A 19,123-nucleotide genomic window follows, 5' to 3' on the forward strand; every position below is an offset into this window, starting at 1 on the left:
CTGCACACGCACACCTGTACCTGTACCCCTGTACCTGCACCCCTGTACACGCACCCCTGTACCTGCACACCCTGTACCTGTACACCCTGTACCTGCACCCCTGCACCTGCACCCCCTGCACCTGCACCCCTGCACACGCACCCCTGTACCTGCACACCCTGTACCTGTACACCCTGTACCTGCACCCCTGCACCCCTGCACACGCACACCTGTACCTGTACCCCTGTACCTGCACCCCTGTACATGCACCCCTGCACACGCACCCCTGTACCTGCACCCCCCGTACCTGCACCCCCTGTACCTGCACCCCCCTGCACCCCTGCTCTGGCGCCCCCCTCCGCTCACACCTGCCCGCACCTGCCGGCCCCGGCCCCGCCCCCCTCCCCCCGCCCCGTTCTCTCGCGAGAGGCGCCGCCGCTCCCTCCGCTCAGTCCCCGCTCCCTCCGCTCCCTCCCCGCTCCCTCCCGGCTCGCTCCCCGCTGGCCCCGCGATGTCTGCGGGGTGGCGGCCGACCCACGCGCGGGTGCTGGTGCTGCGGGCGCGGGGGCTGCGGCCCAAGGCGCCGGGGGGCAGCGACGCGTACGCGGTGATGTCGCTGGGGCCGCGGCGGTTCCGCACGGCGGTGTCGGAGCGGAGCGGGGGGCAGCCGGTGTGGCGCGAGGAGGCCACGTTCGAGCTGCCGCCGGGCCCCGCCGCGCTGCGCCTCACGGTGCTGCACCGGGCGCTCGCCGGCACCGACAAGTTCCTGGGCAGGGCCGAGGTGGAGCTGCCGCCGCGGGACGGGACAGCTGGGGGATGCAGGTACCGGGGGGACCGGGGAGGGACGGGGGATGCAGGGACCGGGGGGACCGGGAAGGGACGGGGGATGCAGGGACCGGGGGGACCGGGAAGGGACGGGGGATGCAGGAGCCGGGGGGACCGGGGAGGGACGGGGGATGCAGGGACCGGGACACTGGGGGATTCAGGTACCGGGGGGACCGGGGAGGGACGGGGGATGCGGGTACCGGGACACTGGGGGATGCAGGTACCGGGGGACCGGGGAGGGACGGGGGATGCAGGTACCGGGAGCACCAGGGAAGGGACGGGGGATGCAGGTACCGGGGCACGGGGGCGCTGGGGGATGCAGGTACTGGGGGGACCGGGAAGGAACGGGGGATGCAGGTACCGAGGGATGCAGGTATCGGGGGAACTGGGTAAGGGACGGAGGATGCAGGTGCCGGGGGATGCAGGTATCGGGGGATGCAGGCACCGGGGGAACCGGGGAAGGGACGGGGGATGCGGGTACCGGGAGGTGCAGGTATCGGGGGAACTGGGTAAGGGGCGGGGGATGCAGGGCCCGGGGCGCCGGGGAAGGGACGTGGGATGCGGGTACCAGGGCACCGGGCGAGGGACGGGGGATGCAGGTACCGGGGGAACCGGGATGCTGGGGGATGCAGGTACTGGGGGGACGGGGGGGTGCGGGAGGGACTGGGGGCACTGGGGGGTGCAGGTACAGAGGGGACAGGGGGCACCGGGGACACCGTGGGGGGCAGGTACCAGAGGGGACGCGGGGCACCGGGGGGTGCAGGTACCGAGGAGGGCAGGGTACGTGGGGGGTCTAGGGGATCCAGGACTGGGGGGAGCAGGCACTGCAAGGGGGGCTGGGGGAGTCCAGAATCACAGGTTGTGGGGCTTGGGGGGGGCAAACCGGGGAGCAGGGAGAGGAGTGAGGGGAGAAGGGGTCTGGAGGTACAACAGGGGGATGAGGGGCTCAGGGAGAGAGAGGGGGGGTGTCTCTGGGCCTCAAAGGGCCTGGGGAGAGGGGTAGGGGGGCAGGGAGAGGCTCGAGGCCCCAGGGGTTCTGCTGGGGGGCCCAACTCCCTGTGCCCTATAGGGGTGGGGGCAATCTGGTGGGGGTCCCCTGTACCCTACAGGGAGGTGAGGATCTCACAGGGACCCCCCCATGCCCCACGGGGACCCTTCAAGCCCCTTTGGGGGAGCCCCTTCGGGGCAGGGTCCCTCCTGCTGAGGGTCAGCGCCCCCCGAGCTGTGGGGTGAGGGTCCCTTGTAGGAACCCGGGGGCTTCAGTGTTCAAATATTTGTGTGCGCGCTGGGAGCAGCCGGGTTGACCCGAGAAACCTCATTTATTCAAAATGCCTTCGCCTTCCGACAGGGAACGGACAAGCTGCACCTAGCTGCTTGTGTATTTTCCTTAATAAGTAGATTAATTAGAGCTTAAGCGTGTGTAAGAGTAGGTAATTCAGTGTTATGTGGGCTGGCTTCACTGCTGCCAGCAGGACACCGTGTTGGGAATCTTCTCCTTTAATACCCAGCCCCAGCTCTGTGTCATCCTTGCTCCTTTCAGTGTAAACACTGGGACGTGCGGGCGGTTACTGGGAGGGTTTTACTGGGAGTCAGCAGCCTTGTAATGTGGCTTGAGGTGGCGGTGAGTCACCTTCCTCTTCTTCCTCACCTAAGTGGATCCAGGGACAGCTGAGACCTGTGTTGTGTTTCTGGACAAAGCCATCAAAGCTTGTGAAGCCTTAATTATCCTGTGGCTCTCATTAAGGTCGTGTCAAGCGCTGATGTGTTTACCTGCGCGGCGTGACGGGGCCTCGGTCAGCAGAGTTCACGAGTCAACGCAGCCTCGGCCCTTTGTGTCTGGGCCAGAGGAAAACAGGGAAAAGAGACTAAAGTCCCCAAAGCTGACGCTTCGGGGAAAACTTCTGCTGTTTCCAGTTGTTCCTGTTGTCCCTCAGCCCTCGATTTTCTGTTTGGAGCCCGTTTCCTTTGTCATCGCGTGGGTGACCTAAACCTGCGCAGGGCTGGTTTCGTTTGGAAAACGAGTGCGTGTTGATTAACAGGCGCTCCCTAACATCATCAGTGACATTAATGAGATTTTACTCTTTGCAGTGTCCGAGGCGGCCGTAGCAGCAAAATCCAGGGCTGTGTGGGTGCCAGGCGGCTTTCGCTGAGCACACACTTTGTGTCTCGGGTGTCGTTGCAGCAGTGCCCGCTCTGTCCCCGGGGCAGGACGGATTGTGTGGCGCTGTCCGAATGCTCCTGGAAATCACGCGATGTAGGACAGAAGTGCTGGCTTGCATTAAAGGCAAAGGATTTGTGCTTCCCTTGCTGTTGCCACCACGGGACGGTGGCTGTGGGGACCTGACAAAGCCCGACATCACCTCATAAAGTCCCTCTCCTGCTGCTGGTGTCTGGAATTCAGGGCTGAACGTCCAACTGTAGCGGAACGGAGCATCCGCTTCCCTCTGATGGGTTTCTCCGGAGCAGGTTTCTGAATTCAGCTCCTTTGCTTCACGCTCATTAGCTTTGAATTTTCTCTGGAGCCTTTTCCCATTCTCTTTCATCGCTTTTCATCGCTTCCACGCGCCTTCAAAGAAGTGAAGTGTGGATTTGATGCAGAGGCGAATTTGCATGCTCTGTTTGCTTTGTTTTCATGCCCTGTCTGGCAAGGAGGAAGAAACTGGCATTTTCCAGGAGTCCTTCCCTATCGGTTCTGTGGAGTCGAGATGTCTGTGGCTCTAACAGTCGAGAGAAAATTCCCGATGTCCAGCGCCGGTTGTGTTCTCTGTTGTCCCTAGCGCGGGTGGAATGGTATCGAGTGGTCGTTAGCTGCGCGTAGATGGTTGGGGTGCAGCATAGGGCACCCTGAGCACCCGGTTGATCACACAGAGCTGTGTTTTGGGAAAGGGATGGGGCTCTGTCTGTAAGGAATGTCCTTCCTGGTGCTCGGGTCACGCTCCTGGAGGTGGCTGGAATTTCCCAGGCAGGCTGTAGGGCTTGGCTGGCTTTGCTCTGCAAGGCTGGGTTTGGCTCCCGTGTTGATGAGGGGTTCCTTAGCATTCCGATAGCAACTGAGAAGGCTGGAATGAAAGGTATGAGGGCGTGGGGCCGTGCTTTCTGTACCAGTTTCAGCTCTCTGAGGCTGCTCCTTTTGCACCCACTTCAACTGCCTCTGAGCTGAAATACAGGAATTCCACCCTGTGTTCCTTTCCCCCACCCCCACTTCTTCTTTTAACCCTTCTTGGTCTGGGTTTTAAAACACATTTTACTAAGAAATTTGTTAACAATAAGAAATGTTTTCCTTGTCACCTGAGCCACGTGATTATGACGTAGGTAAAAGATTAAAGGCTTTTCTTTTTTTTTCCCCTACACTATAGGCTTATTTGTTTTTTACAACATAAACACCCTCTTTTATTCCAAATTCCTTGTGCCTCCCAAGAAATTGTTTGTAAAAGAAATCTTGTTTCTGCAGGTGGTACAAACTTCGCTCCAAACCAGGGAAGAAGGAAAAGGAGAGAGGGGAGATCGAAGTGGATATCCAGTTCATGAGGAGCAACCTGACAGCCAGTATGTTTGACCTGTCTGCCAAGGACAAGTCCCGCTCTCCCTTTGGCAAACTCAAAGACAAGCTCAAGGGGAAGAAGAGCAGCGGCCTCTCCGACACGACCTCGGAGATCATTCCCAGCACGACTCACTCCCTAGCTGACAGCGAAGATGAGGCAGTGGAGAAGGAAAAGAAGAAATCCAAGTTCAAAGCCCTGTTTTCCAAGCCCGGCCTGCAGAAGACCTCCCTCTCCCAGTCCATGTCGGTCCTGCCGACGCAGCCGCCCGTCACCAAGAGGGTTCGGCTTCACCCCAGTGACTTCCAGCCGCAGTGGGATGACGAGGAGACTGACGACTCTCCAACCTCAGAAAGTGAGTATGGGGTGCTCCACTGTGTTGTGGGAGCACCGAGCCTTTCTCCAAAGGTTTGCTGGTGCTTTTCACCCATTTTGGAGTAGGAATTAAATTTTTCTTACTGACTGACTCTATAGAAAGTAACTTGTATGCGTGTAGGATGTTGGGACGCTCTGGCTAAGCTTCTCTTGTGATGGTGTAGAAACTGTGGGGCTGCACGAGCTGTAGCTGCATAAGCAGCTTCCCCGTGAGGGATCTGCGGTGGGTTTGGGTCACTGAACAGCCCCTGTGATCTGTCTGCTGGGGGCTGGCAGTGTGGGGCGCCTGGAAGGTTTGGAAGCGGCTGATGCAGCTGCACTTTCATTGTTTCTGTGGTTCTACTAATGACAGTGAAACGCTGAGGTTGTCAGCCACGAGTGTCAGGAGAAAGGATGTTCTAACACCTTGAAATTCTCCCCATTTATTTGTTCCAGAAACCTTCGGAAATGCCCAGGGAGAGAAGTCCTCTCCTTCTTCTGTATTTAAATCTCGTAAAACAGCCACTTTGGACATCAGGCAAATAAACCCAGGAACCACTAGCCACACCAAGAAAGAAGGGCTCTCTTTATTCAGTGGCCTTAAATCCAAAAGCGATCCTGTTTCCAAGTCCAGTCTGTGTATCAATGGCAGTCACATTTATATGGAAGAGAGCACGGGGAAGGACAACAGTCCAGTCTCTTCCCCTTCTCCTCACCTCTTCAAAAGGAAGCAGCTCTTTGCTTCAGAGGAGAACCTGTCTTCCAGACCTACTAAAGGACCTGAAGAGATGGGAAGAACGTCTCCTAGTCACGCTTTTTCTGGGTCTGCATCCTTGGAGACTTTTAAATCTATGACTTTGCCCTCATACAAGTTGCTGAGCAGCGAAGAATACCCAGAACCCAGTGTTCCTCCGACTGTTGAGGTTACTAGAGAGACTGAAAAAACAGACCCCAAGAAGTCCACCTTGCTCTCTCTGGTCACAGGGAAGAAGGAAGCAGTAAAGACCATTGATGCTGAGAGTATTCCTGACAGGAATTCCCTGCAGGATGAGGAAAACAAAATTCCAGAAGAGAAGAGGGAACAGGAGGCCAAAGGGTTTGAGCTTCCAGGAGATTTAAGCAGAAGGGGTCCTGCAGGAGACAGCTGCTGCACAGAAGATGTCTTTGCGAATAAGCAGCCCCTCAACCCTTTTGAGGAAGAACCAAAACCTGAAAAAGCTGCTGCGCCAGCGAAGACCAAAGCCGTCAAGCCCAGGTCAGTTGTGTTTTCTTCAGAGGTTGATGTAAACAGCAATGTTGAGGCTTTAAAGAGGCCACAGCAGCGCCTCTCAGCTTGGCATCCTGTGCGTGGCAGAAACCTGTTGCTGTGCAGGTACCTGGTGGGTCTAACCTGGCCATCGCATGCTTTAATAACAAATAGTAACTCTGAGTTCTCTCTCGGTGTGAAGAGGTTGATGTAAGGGTGTTTCCTTATAAGTGCAGCTGGAATAGTGGTTCTCTTGAGTGCAAGTGTCTCTGTAGGTACCGTAGGGGTGGGTTTTCCTGCTGGATCTTTTGCAGAAACTAATGTTCTTCTGTCTGAGCTGTGTGGCTTGGACAGGGCCAGGGTCTGAAAGAACAGTTCTAAAAGCTCTGCTTTTCTCTTCTGTATTGGCTATGGTCTTCAAAAGAGTTAATCCTGGGGCCCTCCTGCTTTTGGCATCGTTCACAGCGACATGAGGGACATTTGTGTGAGTTGGTATGCAGGGTTTTTTTTGAAATTCTCTTCCTTTATCCTTCATATATATATATATATATATATAAAAGCTGTGTATGTCTGTGTTTTTATATATGTATATAGGTGTGTCAGGCTAATAAGGCTGTGGTTTGTGTCTGACTCCTTGCTTTCAGTGCTTCTCATGTTTAAGCATCTTGCATACAAAGTGTCTCACCTACTAATAACTGCTTGGGGTGCCAAAGATGAGAGCATGCTTAAAAGCAGTAACCTGTGCAAACTCTGCAGCAGAAGGGTTCTGGCATAATTTAGTGCTTGTGAAGGTGCATTTACATATGTAAAGGCTGTCAGAAAGGCTCCAAAGTCTCTTGCAAGCATAAATCATCTCTAGTGTTAAGAGTCTGGTGCTAAAGCTTGTCTGTTCCTGCCTCGTGCTGCATCCGCAAGTGACATGCGAGTTTTTTGTCCCTTTTTGCAGACTGGGCGCGTCTTCAGAGGAGGAAACCAAAGCCGTGCTTCCTACTCTTGCACCTGAGTCCCTTCCTGCTTTTCTTTCCGTACAACATGTCAGGAGTGACAATAATCCTTTTGTTTCCAAACCAGGAGAAAAAGTCCAAATGCCAGACTCTGAAATCATTGCCACTTCTCCTGCCTCCCTTACTTTTCCTCCTCCTTCTGCTGCAGAGGTTGTGAACAGCAAGAACCCCTTTATTCCTGAGCAGGGCAGGACACCCACAGCCCTGGATCCCAAAGGCGTTGCCCGTTTCCCTTCATCCCATCACCTTGCTCCCAAAGCGCCTCTTCCTGGGCAGGGCTCTGGTAGTGCCAACAATCCTTTCGCTTCTGACTGGGGGCAGAGCTCACAGGGTCCTGACCGCTCCGACACGCGGGCTTCCCGGGGTCTCTCTCACCCACCTGCACCTTCTCTCCCCTCTGTCTGTCACTTTAATGACAATAATCCCTTTGCATCCAAGCTTGGGCAGGAGGCGGATGCACCAGGCTTCAAACCTGCTGCTGGTTCCTCCCCATCCTGCCTTCCCTCTGATGCAGACGGTTCTGCAGCGGAGCTGGAGCGCTCTGATCATGATGCTGCAGGGGACTCTTCTGCTGTGGCTGTAACTAATAATGTCAAAGCTGTGTCCAGCGCTCCCAGCACCCTTTCTGACACCCCCGGTCTGGCTCCAAAGAAGCAGCACGATTCTCCCCAGCTCCAGGCTAAGACTTCTTTGCAAAGCAGCAAGCTAGGCAAGGGAAAATCCGTGTCCTTTCTCCTTGGCGGACTGGAGGATGAGGATCTGGGTGGGCAGGAAGGTGAGGAGCAGGGCTCTGGTTACAGGGAGATGTCACTTACAGGTTCTGATGCAGCAGGGCAGCGAGCGAGGTTTGCTGGCAAGCTGGAAGCAGAGTGCTGCCCACTGTCAGAGCTCTCCAGTGACAGCACAGGTCCCACCCGAACCAGCGGGGCTGCTGCTTGGGGTGGTGTGGATGCAGGCAGGGTGAATACTGAGCCTTACGCAAAGGGTGACAAGGGCTTTGCATCCCTCTCAAAGCACAGTGATAACCCCTTGCCAGAGACCAGTGCTGAACAGCCGTCTGCCCCTGAGAGGGAGCTGAAAGAGGAGCAGGAGATCTTGGGTAGAAAGAGATGGGAAGGATGTATGCCCATGTTAGAGCCCCAGGCATCTCCCCTTGATAGGAATGACTCCTTTTCCAAAGCAGGATCTGCCAAACCAGCCTTGGGACCTAGCACACTGTCCCCCCACGACGCTGGTGGAGGCAGAGCTGGCACTGAGGTGTCGGTCACTCCAAAGCCAGCACCTCGGCTGAAGAAGTGCCCACCAGTTTCTCGGGCTGAGGGGTTAAGTGGTGATGTGCTTTCTTCAGGCAATAGTCTAAAAGCTATGCCTGATGCTGACAAAGCCTCAGATGCTCATGGGTTCCTCCCCCAGAGCAGCTCATTAGAGACTGCTGCTCCACCAGCAACAGTCAGAGAGAGCGGCCGTGTCAGATGTCTGAAAAATGAAGGTGATGATGATTTATTTGACAGCCTTACCAGTCAAAAGTCTTTCATTCCCACTAGTGGAGATCGTGGTTTGAAACTGGCCAGTCTTCCAGTTATTCCAGAGGGAGGCTCTGATGACGAGCTGCTGGGTGACTGTCAGGAGAACCGTGTTGTCGTTGTAGGTGATGATAACGTTTCAGAGGCTGGGAAGCAGTCCCTAGGTTTAGTGGCTTTGCATGAGGAACTGAGAGGGCACACGGATAGCTGTGCTGCAGACCGTGTCACCCTGGCCACTCTGGGAGAAGGAAGCGCTCCTGGAGCTTCTAAGCTGAGCAGAGCAGCCGTGGATGCTCACCGTGTCAGTGACGAGGTAGCTGACCTGGGCTTAGGTGTGACGTGTCATTCTGGGGAGCAGAACAGTCGTTTTGAGAAAGAAGAACTGAAAATAAGTGCAGGTGTTGAGGAGCATGCAGATTGTGACTTCTTTGAGCCTTCCGTTTCCTCTTCCTCCCTCTCAAGTCCTTCCCAGCCCTGCTTTTCTGCTCATTCCCTTCTCTCTGACACCCAAAGTCATAGAGCAGAGTCTCCGAAAAAAACAACAGCCGAGGGCTTCGCAGATAAAGCAGGAAATTCTGGCAAGAAGAAGCTGCTTCGGGCCTGGGTTTCACCCTCTGAAATGCACCCTAGCCAGGCTGAGCAGGGCAGTGAAGCCCTGTCTGCTAAGCACAGGTGAGAGAACACGGGGGATGCACTGAAAGTGTCTCAGTGCCGATGCCGGCCTCGCTTTTTCTCCTCGTGAGCCCAGATCTGTCTCTCCAGCTGCAAGGATTTACTGCACTTTGCAGCGATGTGGCATCGTACAGTGTTAACTTCCTCCGACCCCTGGATTTGTCGGGGCTGGGTCCTGTCACGCCAGCGCAGGATCCGTGCTGGCACTGGATCGATCTGTTCTGTTGGGGACATCCAGCGTGCTCGAGGCAACCTGCCATCCATCAGAGCCTCCCTCTTGGGAAAGCTGCTAGGGAAACCTGGCGGCAGTTAAAAAAATAGGATCATTTCATCAGATTTGGGAAGTGGACTGGAATAGATCCATTTTCAGAAACGGGAGAGCGGTCACAGGAAGCCTGGTAAATTGTGTTCTCCTTGAGAAAGTCAGGCTTAGCTGGTGTGTGAGAGATCAGCACGACGGCTGCTGCGTGCTGCCGCCTCAGGGAGACTGACCTGGGGCTCCTTTGTGCCGTGCTGTGCTGGCTGGATTTCCCTTGTCATTGCTGCTCTGTCTCCAATGCCTTCAGTCAGTAAAGTTGGTAGGGAGAGAACTGGAGTACACTTAGAAGAAGCCTACAGCTTAGACAGAGGTGTCTGCTTGAAGCTGAATCTCTTACCGAGAGAGAGGAGGAGAGGATTCTTCCCCAGTTTCTTGCAGTATATATTTTTATTCTCAAGATCTGTGTCTGTGTGTAGTGCCTAAATAGCATGACTTGTTTTTCATGTTCCAGACTCCATCCTGTGAAGCCAATGAATGCCACAGCAACAAAGCCTCCAAGCACGAACCTGAATGTCCTCAGCACGATGAACGAGAAGCTGCTCGAGATGAATGCAAAGGTATGGAGGAAAGCAGCACTTTAAACCAGAGCTGAAGCAGTAAATCAGGCAGAGTTCATGTATTTGAGATCGTTTGCCTTGGCTCATATCTCTGTATCTTGTATCTCATGCTGTCCCTGCCCTCCCTGATCAAGAGCCCCTCCCCAGCTTTCCTGGAGCCTCTTTCAGCCCTGGGAGCTGCTCTGAGGTCTCCCCGGAGCCTTCTCTTCTCTAGGCTGAACTCTCAGCCTGTCCTGCTGAGATGCTGATGTTCTGTCTGCCTGGGCCTGGATTCTAGGGTTGATCATTAATAAGTAGGTGGCTCTTAAAGCTGAGAAGGTGGGGAAAAGCACCCTCAGGGTGGCTGTTGCATTGTCACATATTATCTGTGCCTGCCATGAGAGCATGGCTGCTTCCTAAAAGCACAGGCATGCAGCCTGCATGATCACTCGGATTTAAAGCAGTTTTTTGCATAATCTTGGCCTCAAAAGCGACCTCTAGGCTTGAGGTGTAACTTAAGAGTCACAGGGATCGGAATAGCAAGAGGTGTCTGCAGGTGAGCAGGGAGAACTATGAGTGCTGTAATTTTTCCCAGGACTTTTTGGGAAGAGTGAAAAGTTAGAACCAAAGTAACGGCAGTGCCGCCTTCTGGTGTGAGTGGAAAAAGAGGGAAAAGTGAGTTAAATGATTCAAACCAGGGCGATGATAATTTGAACGAGTTGAAAACTTGTAATTAGTATTGTGGTGTGGTGCTATGATTCCTCGTAAGAAATTATGCTTGGTGTAGTCCTGCAAGCGTGTGTATCCGTACTCCCTGTGATGGAAAAGCCCAGGCTGCCTTCTGTTCTGGAGGAGCCTGCCCCGGCTCTGCAAGCTGGGTCACTGTGCTGTAAGCAGCACACACTTACACTTTAAAAAGCTCTTCTACTTTCTGGAAGTGGATGAGCAAGTAGTGTTCTGTATGAATTGTTCCAGGGTAATGGCCCAGAAGGTGCTTTGTAGCCGAAAGCCGTCCTGGCCTGGCAGCCTCTCCCTCTGTCGGTGCCCTGGGCAGCCTCATCTTCTTGACTCTGAGGTTGGAACTTAGCTTTAAAAGATTAAAAGTACAATAATAGTTTAAAGAGTGGCTGTGGTTCTGCAAACGCTGTCTGTAAAGTTGTTCCTTGATGGTTTAAATTCCGCTTGGTGCTTTAAATTCCACAAGCCAGCTGCCAGCTCTCACTTGTTTGCTGTTTTGAAACGCTCGTATCCCTCTCTTCTCTCTCGCAGAAATATGATCCCACAGACCCTGCCTACGCGTACGCTCAGCTGACGCGGGATGAGCTGATCCAGCTGGTCTTGAAACAGAAGGATACGATTACCAAGAAGGATCTCCAGGTGCGTGAGCTGGAAGACTACATCGATAACTTGCTTGTCAGAGTCATGGAAGAAACCCCAAACATTCTTCGCGTTTCAATGTCTGGAAACAAAAAAGCTGGGGAGATGTGAAAGCTCTGGGGATGCTGGGGAACAAAGGGCTGAATTCCTGCCAATGGAGTCTGATTAATAAGGAGACGATGTGGAGTAGGTGGTACCGGTTGTGCTGCCCGCAGAAAATGACCTCTTTCCCCTTTCTGCCTTGAGCAATCCCAGTGTGGTTAGTAGTTACGTCAGGTCCTGTATTTAGGGTCCAGGAGTGGAATCATATTTATTTTTTGGTTTCTTTCCATTATTTGGGAAGATTTGTCCAGTTGTGTAATACAAAAGCTGATTGCAATAGGAAGAACAAAGGGGTTTTGAGGTGCTTTGCTTGCCAGCAAGGCACTGACGATTCTTTATGAAGAATTTTTGTTCATGGTTTTGTTTTGTAGCAGCTCTGATAGATCACTTACTCTGCTTTCCATTCCCGAAGTTGTAGTGCAATAGAAAATCTTGTCCAGTAGAGCTTGGGAATTTGATTGTTTTTATAAACCAAATTATTAATAACTACACTGGAGGAGTTTGAGATGTGTATGTCAGACCAGCGCTGTGTTTGAAAAGTAATTGATGCCCTGAAGGCTGAAGGCGAGGTAAACCTTAGATTGGAAAGGAAGATGCTCAGGATCTGCTCCTGGCCTCTCTTTTGCTTTGTGGGAGCTCCTGGACAATTTTCCTTCTACACTATTGTTTATTAAATGTAAGTACCTCAGATTTTGGAGCTGCAGCTTGCCGTGGAGCAGCCTAGCAAGGTGATCAATCTTCCAATGCCTGCCTTCGTGCATTCCTTGTGTAGCCAAGGGAGGAACCAAATCGCCCTTCCCTGGGGATTTCAGCAAGTGCTCCAGTCTGATTCAGGTTTCTTTGTGCCTGATGCTCGGAATGGAATGAAGATGTTTCAGTTTTGCTGGACGATCAGTGCCTCCTGGTCTGCTCCCTGACCGTGTGGCTGTTGGGCAGCTCGACAGAGCAGGGTCTGTTCCTCTCTCCATCCCATCAGGCAGCACACAACAGCGTAGCGCTGCCGAGCAGCCACCATGCCAGTCTGCTTCCACCGAGAAGCTAAACGTGGCGCTTTTTCTGGCAAGCTTTTATCAAAGATCACAAAAATCAGCTGCCTCCTTGCAGCTCAGGGTTGCAAGAGTCCATAAAAGGCTCAGAAGAAAGCTGAAATGCCAGAAGATTTGGGACCAAAGTGAACATTCCTGCCTTCTCAGCTGAGTCTACTCGGTCACTCCTGGCTCAGCTTGGAAGGAGGGAGCTTTAAACTCAGATTTTCTACAGCAAAGCACTTTATTAAGGCCCTAAACCACCTGGATCGACCCTTGCCCTGTGAGCAGACTGCTTGCTATTTCCTAAGCCACTGAAAACTGCTGGACATTTCTTAAACATGGTACTTTTGTAGTGAAGAGGAGTTTAATATATTGCCTAGAGATGTACATGTTCATTGGAGAATCCAAAACCTGCTGTTAATGACATTTTTATTGCTGTACGCTGACTTCACCACCAAAGTCTGGAGCTTTCCTGACAGACCTGCCCTTCCCGGGGGCTCGAGGAAACACAAGCCCTAAGTGTTCTCTGAGACTTCAGGTGCTTCTTTCTGAATTGATTTTTACTTGAGCAGATGCCTTGGGTGAAGGGGTTATTTGTTCATTTTCTGCTGTGCCTTCTGCGAATGAAGGGTCTGAAACACAGAAGGTCTTAGCGGCACCTTCAGCTCTTGGCTGCTTTGAATTCTGAGTGGTACTGGTTGGCCCTACTGAAATCTGCTGCTGCTCCTCTTGCCTTGCAATAGTGGGGAAGATGAAGGATGATTTTTTTTTTTTCCTCCTGTGCCTCAGTGCGTCTCTGGAAAGGAACGCTTGGCTGTACCTCACAAAGAGACTTCTCTTCTAGACTTTATTCCACAGCTCTCTGATATTCAGGGTCAGAGAGTCAGAAAAACCAGTTGTGCCTTGGAACGGTGGCTTAACAGTAACTGGACACGTGGGAAGCAAGGCTGGACTCCTGCTTTTTGCTCGTTTTAAAGCAATATGGGTACTCTTGAAGTCCCTGACTCCTGAAGGCACTGCAGTGCTGTGTGCGATGCTTTGGGAGTGTGGATTTTATGGCATTTGGATAATGTGCGTTCCTGTCGGTACAGAAAAAAAAGTGGTAATGTATGTTCTTAGTAGTCTCCTTGGTGATGGAGCATTAAAACTTGTCCTCTCCTCTCCTGGCAGCCTCTTTGGCTGCGTCTGGTGAGGAAGAGCCCGGGCTGTGCCTGGCTGTTCCCACTGGGGTGGTTCTCCTTGGTCGCAGGCTCTGAGCCTCCTGCGGGTGCTGCTGCAGGATTGTGGTCCTGCACTGGCTGTGCTTACACATCCCTGGCTGTGAAAGCATCGCACAATCCCTGTACCTCAATCTTTTACTTGCAATACTTGTTAAAGCCTTTCTTTGGCATTTCATGTTCTGTAAGGTGCTTCACCTTGACTTTTTAAAGCCCTTAGGAATCAAATGTCTTGTTTTACTGTTGAAGGATCTGTATTTCACCCTGTCTGCTTTTAGCCTGGGGCTCTGTTTGTTTTTAAATGCTTTTTGGTTTCATGGAACACTAAAATAAATTTATCTTAAATACAGAGTTCTGATCGATTTTTTTTGTCTGGAAGAGCAGCTTGGAAAGGGCCTCCTCAGGACCAGCTCTGCTGCCCCAAACTCCTCATCCTCAAGGTATTTTTGAGCTCATCCTCAAGGTATTTTTGGGCTCGTTCCACTCTGCAAGCGCTCCGTGCAGGATGTTCATGGTAAACACCTCACAGGGTGGGGGAACCTGATGGACGAGCTCATCCACATCCTGAGAATCGAGAGTTTCTGTAAAGAAGGAAAATCTATCCTTGACCTTTGAAAGGTTTGTGGCCGGAAAGCACCTCGATTGCCCCAACCTCTAATTGTAATGGCCCTCAGATTGTGGGCAGGGATTAAAAGAGAGGAAATCAGCCTCCTGCGTGCCTCTCATCGCCCTTGTCCTCTGCTGGTGATGAAAGGTGGAACGGGGGGTACCCAGAGCCCACAGAAACCTTGGGGCTGAACCCCGAGGAGAAGCGAGGATGGTGCCGTGGGGCTGGTGAAGCTCTGGAGAGGAGATTCAGGGAGAGCAGGTATAGGATGAGGGGGGATGGTTTGAGCTGAAAGAGGGGAGATTGAGATGAGATACTGGGGAAAAAATGTTTTGCTGTGAGGTGGGGAGGCCCTGGCCCAGGTTGCCCAGAGCAGGGGTGCCTGCCCCATCCCTGGAGGGGTTCAAGGCCAGGCTGGATGGGGCTGGGAGCCCCTGATCCAGTGGGAGGTGTCCCTGTCCATGACAGAGGTGGAGCTGGATGGCTTTGAGGTCCCTTCCACCCCAGATCATCCTTTAGTTCTAGGATTCAATTCCACGGCCCCATCAGCCCGTGGTTTCCCGCCCCCCCCCCCGCCCCCAACCAGAGGCGGAACGCTGGAGCCGCGGAACGCGGCGCGCGGTGCCGCCGTCCGGGGCGGGAGCGCTCCGAGAGCGGCACCCATGGAGGTGGGTGGGGGCGGGGGGCGGGACCAGCGCTTGGAGAGGCGGGGGAGCGGTGGGCGTGGCCGGAGCCCCGAGCCGTGCGGTGATTGGTGGATTGGGGAAGTGGGCGGGACAATAACACTGTGATGCTAGTATTGCTAGGCGCGGTAGGCGGGGCCATCGCCACAGAGACCCGCGGTGATTGGTGGATACGGAGGTGGGCGGGGCTATCGCCCCGAGCTGCGCTGTGATTGGCGCACGCGGCTCCCGCGGCGGGCGGGGATGGGCGGGCGCGGGCGGCGGGCGGGGCCGGGGCCGCCATGGCGGCGGGCGGCGGGCGCTGCACGGAGTGCGGCTCGGCGGAGCTGGTCGAGGACGCGCATTATGCGCAGCAGCAGCTCGTGTGCGCGGCCTGCGGCTGCGTCGTGGCCGAGGGGCTGCTCACCACCACCTACACCGACGAGGAGAACCTGCGAGGTGCGGCCGGCAGCGTTCGCGAGCGTTGGCGTTCGGTCCCAGCGCGTTTTCACTCGGGAGCGTTCCCGTTCGGCCCCTGGAGCGGCTCCTTTCGGGAGCGTTTGCACTTGGGGTGCCAGGGGCATCTTGGCTTGGGTCAGACACGGCGGGGCCAGCAGGGCCAGGGAGGTTCTTCTCCCTCTGGACTCGGCCCCGGGGAGACCGCTCCTCGAATCCTGGGGTCAGTTCTGGGCCCCTCACCACAAGAAGGATGTTGAGGCTCTGGAGCGAGTCCAGAGAAGAGCAACAAAGCTGGTGAGGGGGCTGGAGAACAAGAGGAGCGTCTGAGAGAGCTGGGGGTGTTTAGCCTGGAGAAGAGGAGGCTGAGGGGAGACCTCATTGCTCTCTACAACTCCCTGAAAGGAGGTTGTGGAGAGGAGGGAGCTGGGCTCTTCTCCCAAGTGACAGGGGACAGGACGAGAGGGAATGGCCTCAAGCTCTGCCAGGGGAGGGTCAGGCTGAACATTAGGAAAAAACTTTTCACTGTAAGGATCATTGGGCAGTGGCAGAGGCTGCCCAGGGAGGGGGTTGAGTCACCTTCCCTGGAGGGGTTTAAGGGGCGGGTGGATGAGGTGCTGAGGGACATGGGTTAGTGATTGATGGGAGTGGTTGGACTCAATGATCCAGTGGGTCTTTTCCAAACTGGTGATTCTATAAGCGCTTGCATTCAGCTGCAGAGTGTTTGCTAGCATGTCCATCCCTGGAGGGGGGTCAAAAAACGTGTGGCTGTGGCACTTGGGGACATAGTTTAGCCAGCATGGTGGGGTTGGGCTGACAGTTGGACTGCATTTGCTTGGAGGGCTCTTCCAGCCTCAATAATTCTATGATTGTATGTGGAAGGTTTTAGCATTTAACTCTCCTGTAACCTCTCGTGGTTACTGAACCTGTGCCAGCTCTTATTTAGCCTCAAAATCCTGTCCATTGTGACTATTGAAATCCAGTACCTTGGGCATCTGGTTTCCCAGAACCTGAATGACACCACCCCCAGTGTCACCTCGAGGTTATCCAGCCTAACGCTGCCTCTTTTCCAGAGGTGTCATACTCCCGGAGCACCGGCCAGAAGGAGCAGCTGAGCCGCTGCCTGCAGCGAGGTAAGAGCATGCTGTTTGGTTTCTTTCCCACATGGGTTCTCTCTAATGCTAGGGATTGGAACTGGATGGGCTTTTGGAGGTCCCTTCCAAACCAAACCATTCCATGAATCAGTGTGAGAGTCAGGAGAGCTCCGTATCAGAAGTTGCTTGAGCTGATCTTGGGGGGGCGGTGTCTTCTCACAGGGATCAGACGGGTCCAGGATCTCTGCAAAGTCCTCCAGCTCCCAGCAGTGTTTGAGGAAACGGCGGTGTCGTACTTCCAGCGGGCCCTGCAGCACCCATCCTTCCACCTGGTCAGTCTGGAGAAGAAGGAGCTCCTGGGCGGCTGCTGTGTCTTTGTGACTTGTCGCCAGCACAACTGGCCCCTGACGATGGGGACGATCTGCTCCCTCCTTTATGCCAAGCAGGAGCTGTTTGCCAGCGTCTTCCTGAGCCTCCAGAAGGAGCTGGAGCTCTCGGTGCCGGCCCTGAGCCTGGCGGATCTCGTGAAGACGCACCTGAGCAGGTAACGGGGCCCCTTCAAGCTGTTTCAGTGGCCTCTGTTTGACACCAGTGGATGGAAAAGCTTCTAAAATGCAGCTGTGGGCAGGGCAGAAGCCCACGAGCACAGGGTGACCTGTGCTGTTACGCAGCCCTGTGGCTGCTGACAGCTCTGAGGCCAAACCAGATCATCTGGAAAAGAATTCCCTCAGCCTGGTCACATCCCTGTGTGCTGAGGAGGGGCCAAACCTGGGCCAGGGCCTCCCCACCCTCACAGCAAAACATTTCTCCCTAAGATTTCATCTCAATCTCCCCTCTTTCAGCTGAAAACCCTCCCCCCTCATCCTATCCCTGCCCTTCTGATGAAGAGCCCCTCCCCAGCTTTCCATACAAACCCCTTTCCATACTGGAATTGTTGATACATCGCTTGGTGAGGCTTCCCTGTGCCCTGCTCCTAATGATGGGCTCTTGGGTCTTGCAGTTTCCAGCTGTTCCAGCACTCGGCTGAAGTCCCTGCCCCCTTTGTGGAGGACAAGGAGAAGTTGGTTGCCCGAACGATGCAGATCGTGGAGCTGGCCAGTGAGACGTGGCTGGTCACGGGCCGGCACCCCATTCCCATCGTCACGGCCGCGGCTTTCCTGTCGTGGCAGTCGCTGCAGCCCGCTGCCCGCCTCACCTGCACTCTGGCACGGTTCTGCAAGCTGGCAGGGGTGGATCTGGCTCCACCGGCGCGGCTGAGGCTGAAGGAACTTCTGGAGATCCTCTTGCGCATGGCATCCCAGCTCGCCTGGCTGAGGGTGCTTCACGTGGACAAGAAAACTGTGGTCAAACACATCGGGGACCTGCTGCAACACCGGATTTTCCTGCTGAAAAATGCCTTTTGCCTGGAGGACGAGGCGCAGCAGTGTGCCACAGCACCCGGGGAGGGAGAGAGGTCTCCGGGCTCACCTCCTGCGGCAGGAGGGGCAGCGCAGAAGGAAAGCTGTCCCTCTGAAGAGCAACGCCAGCGTGAGGGCAGCTCGAGGCCCTTGCTGCCACCCTGCCTCATCAATCCGAGGAAGAGACTGCGGACGGCAGCCCTGAGTGCTTCGGACTGTGCCACCACTGGTGACGAGCCCATCTCTGACAGTGAAATCGAGCAGTACCTGAGGGGCCCAGAGGAGATCCGGGCCTTCAGGAAGGCCAAGATGTGGCCGTGAAGGTGGTTGTCCCTGGCATGGGGGACCAAAAGTGTGAAATCTAGCAGTGATGGGGCCATCACACACTGCAGGGACAGCATCCCAAAGGAATGGGGTGGTGGGGAAGGAACAGGATATATTCTGCTTCATTTTCTGGGCCCAAATGGGGCTTTTTATGGAAAAACTGTGTTGGGTTCTGTTGTGTTTCTGTTAGGAATAAATAGAAGTCCAGGCGCCAGGGCTGCATTCTGGATTCTCTCTCTTTGCAGCCTCTGGTTGTGTTGGTGTGTCCCAGCCTTGTGGCGCAGCATCCTGAGTGAGTCTGGAGAGCCCTGGGACTGGCACTGGGAGTGATCCCATGGGGAGGGGCTCCAGTGTCTTCACTGGTGTTGGCTTGCTGCAGCACTGCTCTGGTTTATCTAGGGATGGTCTCATCACAGAAACGTGGAATGGTTTGGGTTGGAAGAGACCTCAAAACCCACCCAGTTCCACCCTCTGCTATGGGCAGGGACACCTCCCACTGGATCAGGGGCTCCAAGCCCCATCCAACCTGGCCTTGAACCCCTCCAGGGATGGGGCAGCCACCACTGCTCTGGGCAACCTGGGCCAGGGCCTCCCCACCCTCACAGCAAAACATTTCTCCCTAAGATCTCATCTCAATCTCCCCTCTTCCAGCTGAAAACCGTCCCCCCCAATCCTATCCTTGCACTCCCTGATAAAGAGCCCCTCCCCAGCTTTCCTGTAGGCTCCGTCCTTTGACAGAATGGTTTGTGAGGGCCAGGGAGTGAAAAAGTAGCCTGGTATTGGCTAAATAAGGGATGTGAGGTGGTGGGAATCGTGGCAGAGGCGCAGCTTTGGATGTGCTCGTGTAACGCTGCTGGCTGGG

General features: G+C 54.5%; 2 protein-coding genes across 3 annotated transcripts; both read left to right on the plus strand.

Annotated features, from left to right (window-relative positions):
• Positions 1-498: 498 nt before the first annotated feature.
• Positions 499-14,047, plus strand: RAB11FIP1 (RAB11 family interacting protein 1). Its single transcript, XM_069877493.1, has 6 exons — positions 499-801; positions 4,256-4,698; positions 5,154-5,952; positions 6,890-9,142; positions 9,913-10,018; positions 11,267-14,047. The coding sequence occupies exons 1-6, from the start codon at positions 590-592 to the stop codon at positions 11,483-11,485; spliced, it is 4,032 nt and encodes a 1,343-aa protein (XP_069733594.1). The 5' UTR covers positions 499-589; the 3' UTR covers positions 11,486-14,047.
• Positions 14,048-15,288: 1,241 nt separating this feature from the next.
• On the plus strand, positions 15,289-18,475 carry BRF2 (BRF2 general transcription factor IIIB subunit). 2 transcript variants are annotated; one of them, XM_069877681.1, is made up of 5 exons: positions 15,289-15,449; positions 16,520-16,579; positions 16,763-16,872; positions 16,987-17,084; positions 17,541-18,475. In XM_069877681.1, the coding sequence occupies exons 1-5, from the start codon at positions 15,293-15,295 to the stop codon at positions 18,256-18,258; spliced, it is 1,143 nt and encodes a 380-aa protein (XP_069733782.1). In that variant the 5' UTR covers positions 15,289-15,292; the 3' UTR covers positions 18,259-18,475. The 2 variants fall into 2 exon arrangements, with proteins under 2 accessions (XP_069733782.1, XP_069733780.1); XM_069877679.1 differs by having other exon boundaries at positions 16,763-17,084.
• The last annotated feature ends 648 nt before the right edge of the window (positions 18,476-19,123 follow it).

The sequence above is a fragment of the Phaenicophaeus curvirostris genome, chromosome 27 (genome assembly GCF_032191515.1).
Source record: "Phaenicophaeus curvirostris isolate KB17595 chromosome 27, BPBGC_Pcur_1.0, whole genome shotgun sequence".
Lineage (NCBI taxonomy): Eukaryota > Metazoa > Chordata > Aves > Cuculiformes > Cuculidae > Phaenicophaeus > Phaenicophaeus curvirostris.

Bases quoted from the DNA above. Each gene is read 5' to 3' on its own strand.
- BRF2 (XM_069877679.1), top strand. From the start codon at position 15,293: ATGGCGGCGGGCGGCGGGCGCTGCACGGAGTGCGGCTCGGCGGAGCTG. The intron at 16,580-16,762 runs GTAAGAGCATGC...GTCTTCTCACAG, and splicing joins GAGCCGCTGCCTGCAGCGAG to GGATCAGACGGGTCCAGGAT. The intron at 17,085-17,540 runs GTAACGGGGCCC...TGGGTCTTGCAG, and splicing joins GTGAAGACGCACCTGAGCAG to TTTCCAGCTGTTCCAGCACT.
- RAB11FIP1 (XM_069877493.1), top strand. From the start codon at position 590: ATGTCGCTGGGGCCGCGGCGGTTCCGCACGGCGGTGTCGGAGCGGAGC. The intron at 4,699-5,153 runs GTGAGTATGGGG...TATTTGTTCCAG, and splicing joins CGACTCTCCAACCTCAGAAA to AAACCTTCGGAAATGCCCAG. The intron at 9,143-9,912 runs GTGAGAGAACAC...TTCATGTTCCAG, and splicing joins GCCCTGTCTGCTAAGCACAG to ACTCCATCCTGTGAAGCCAA.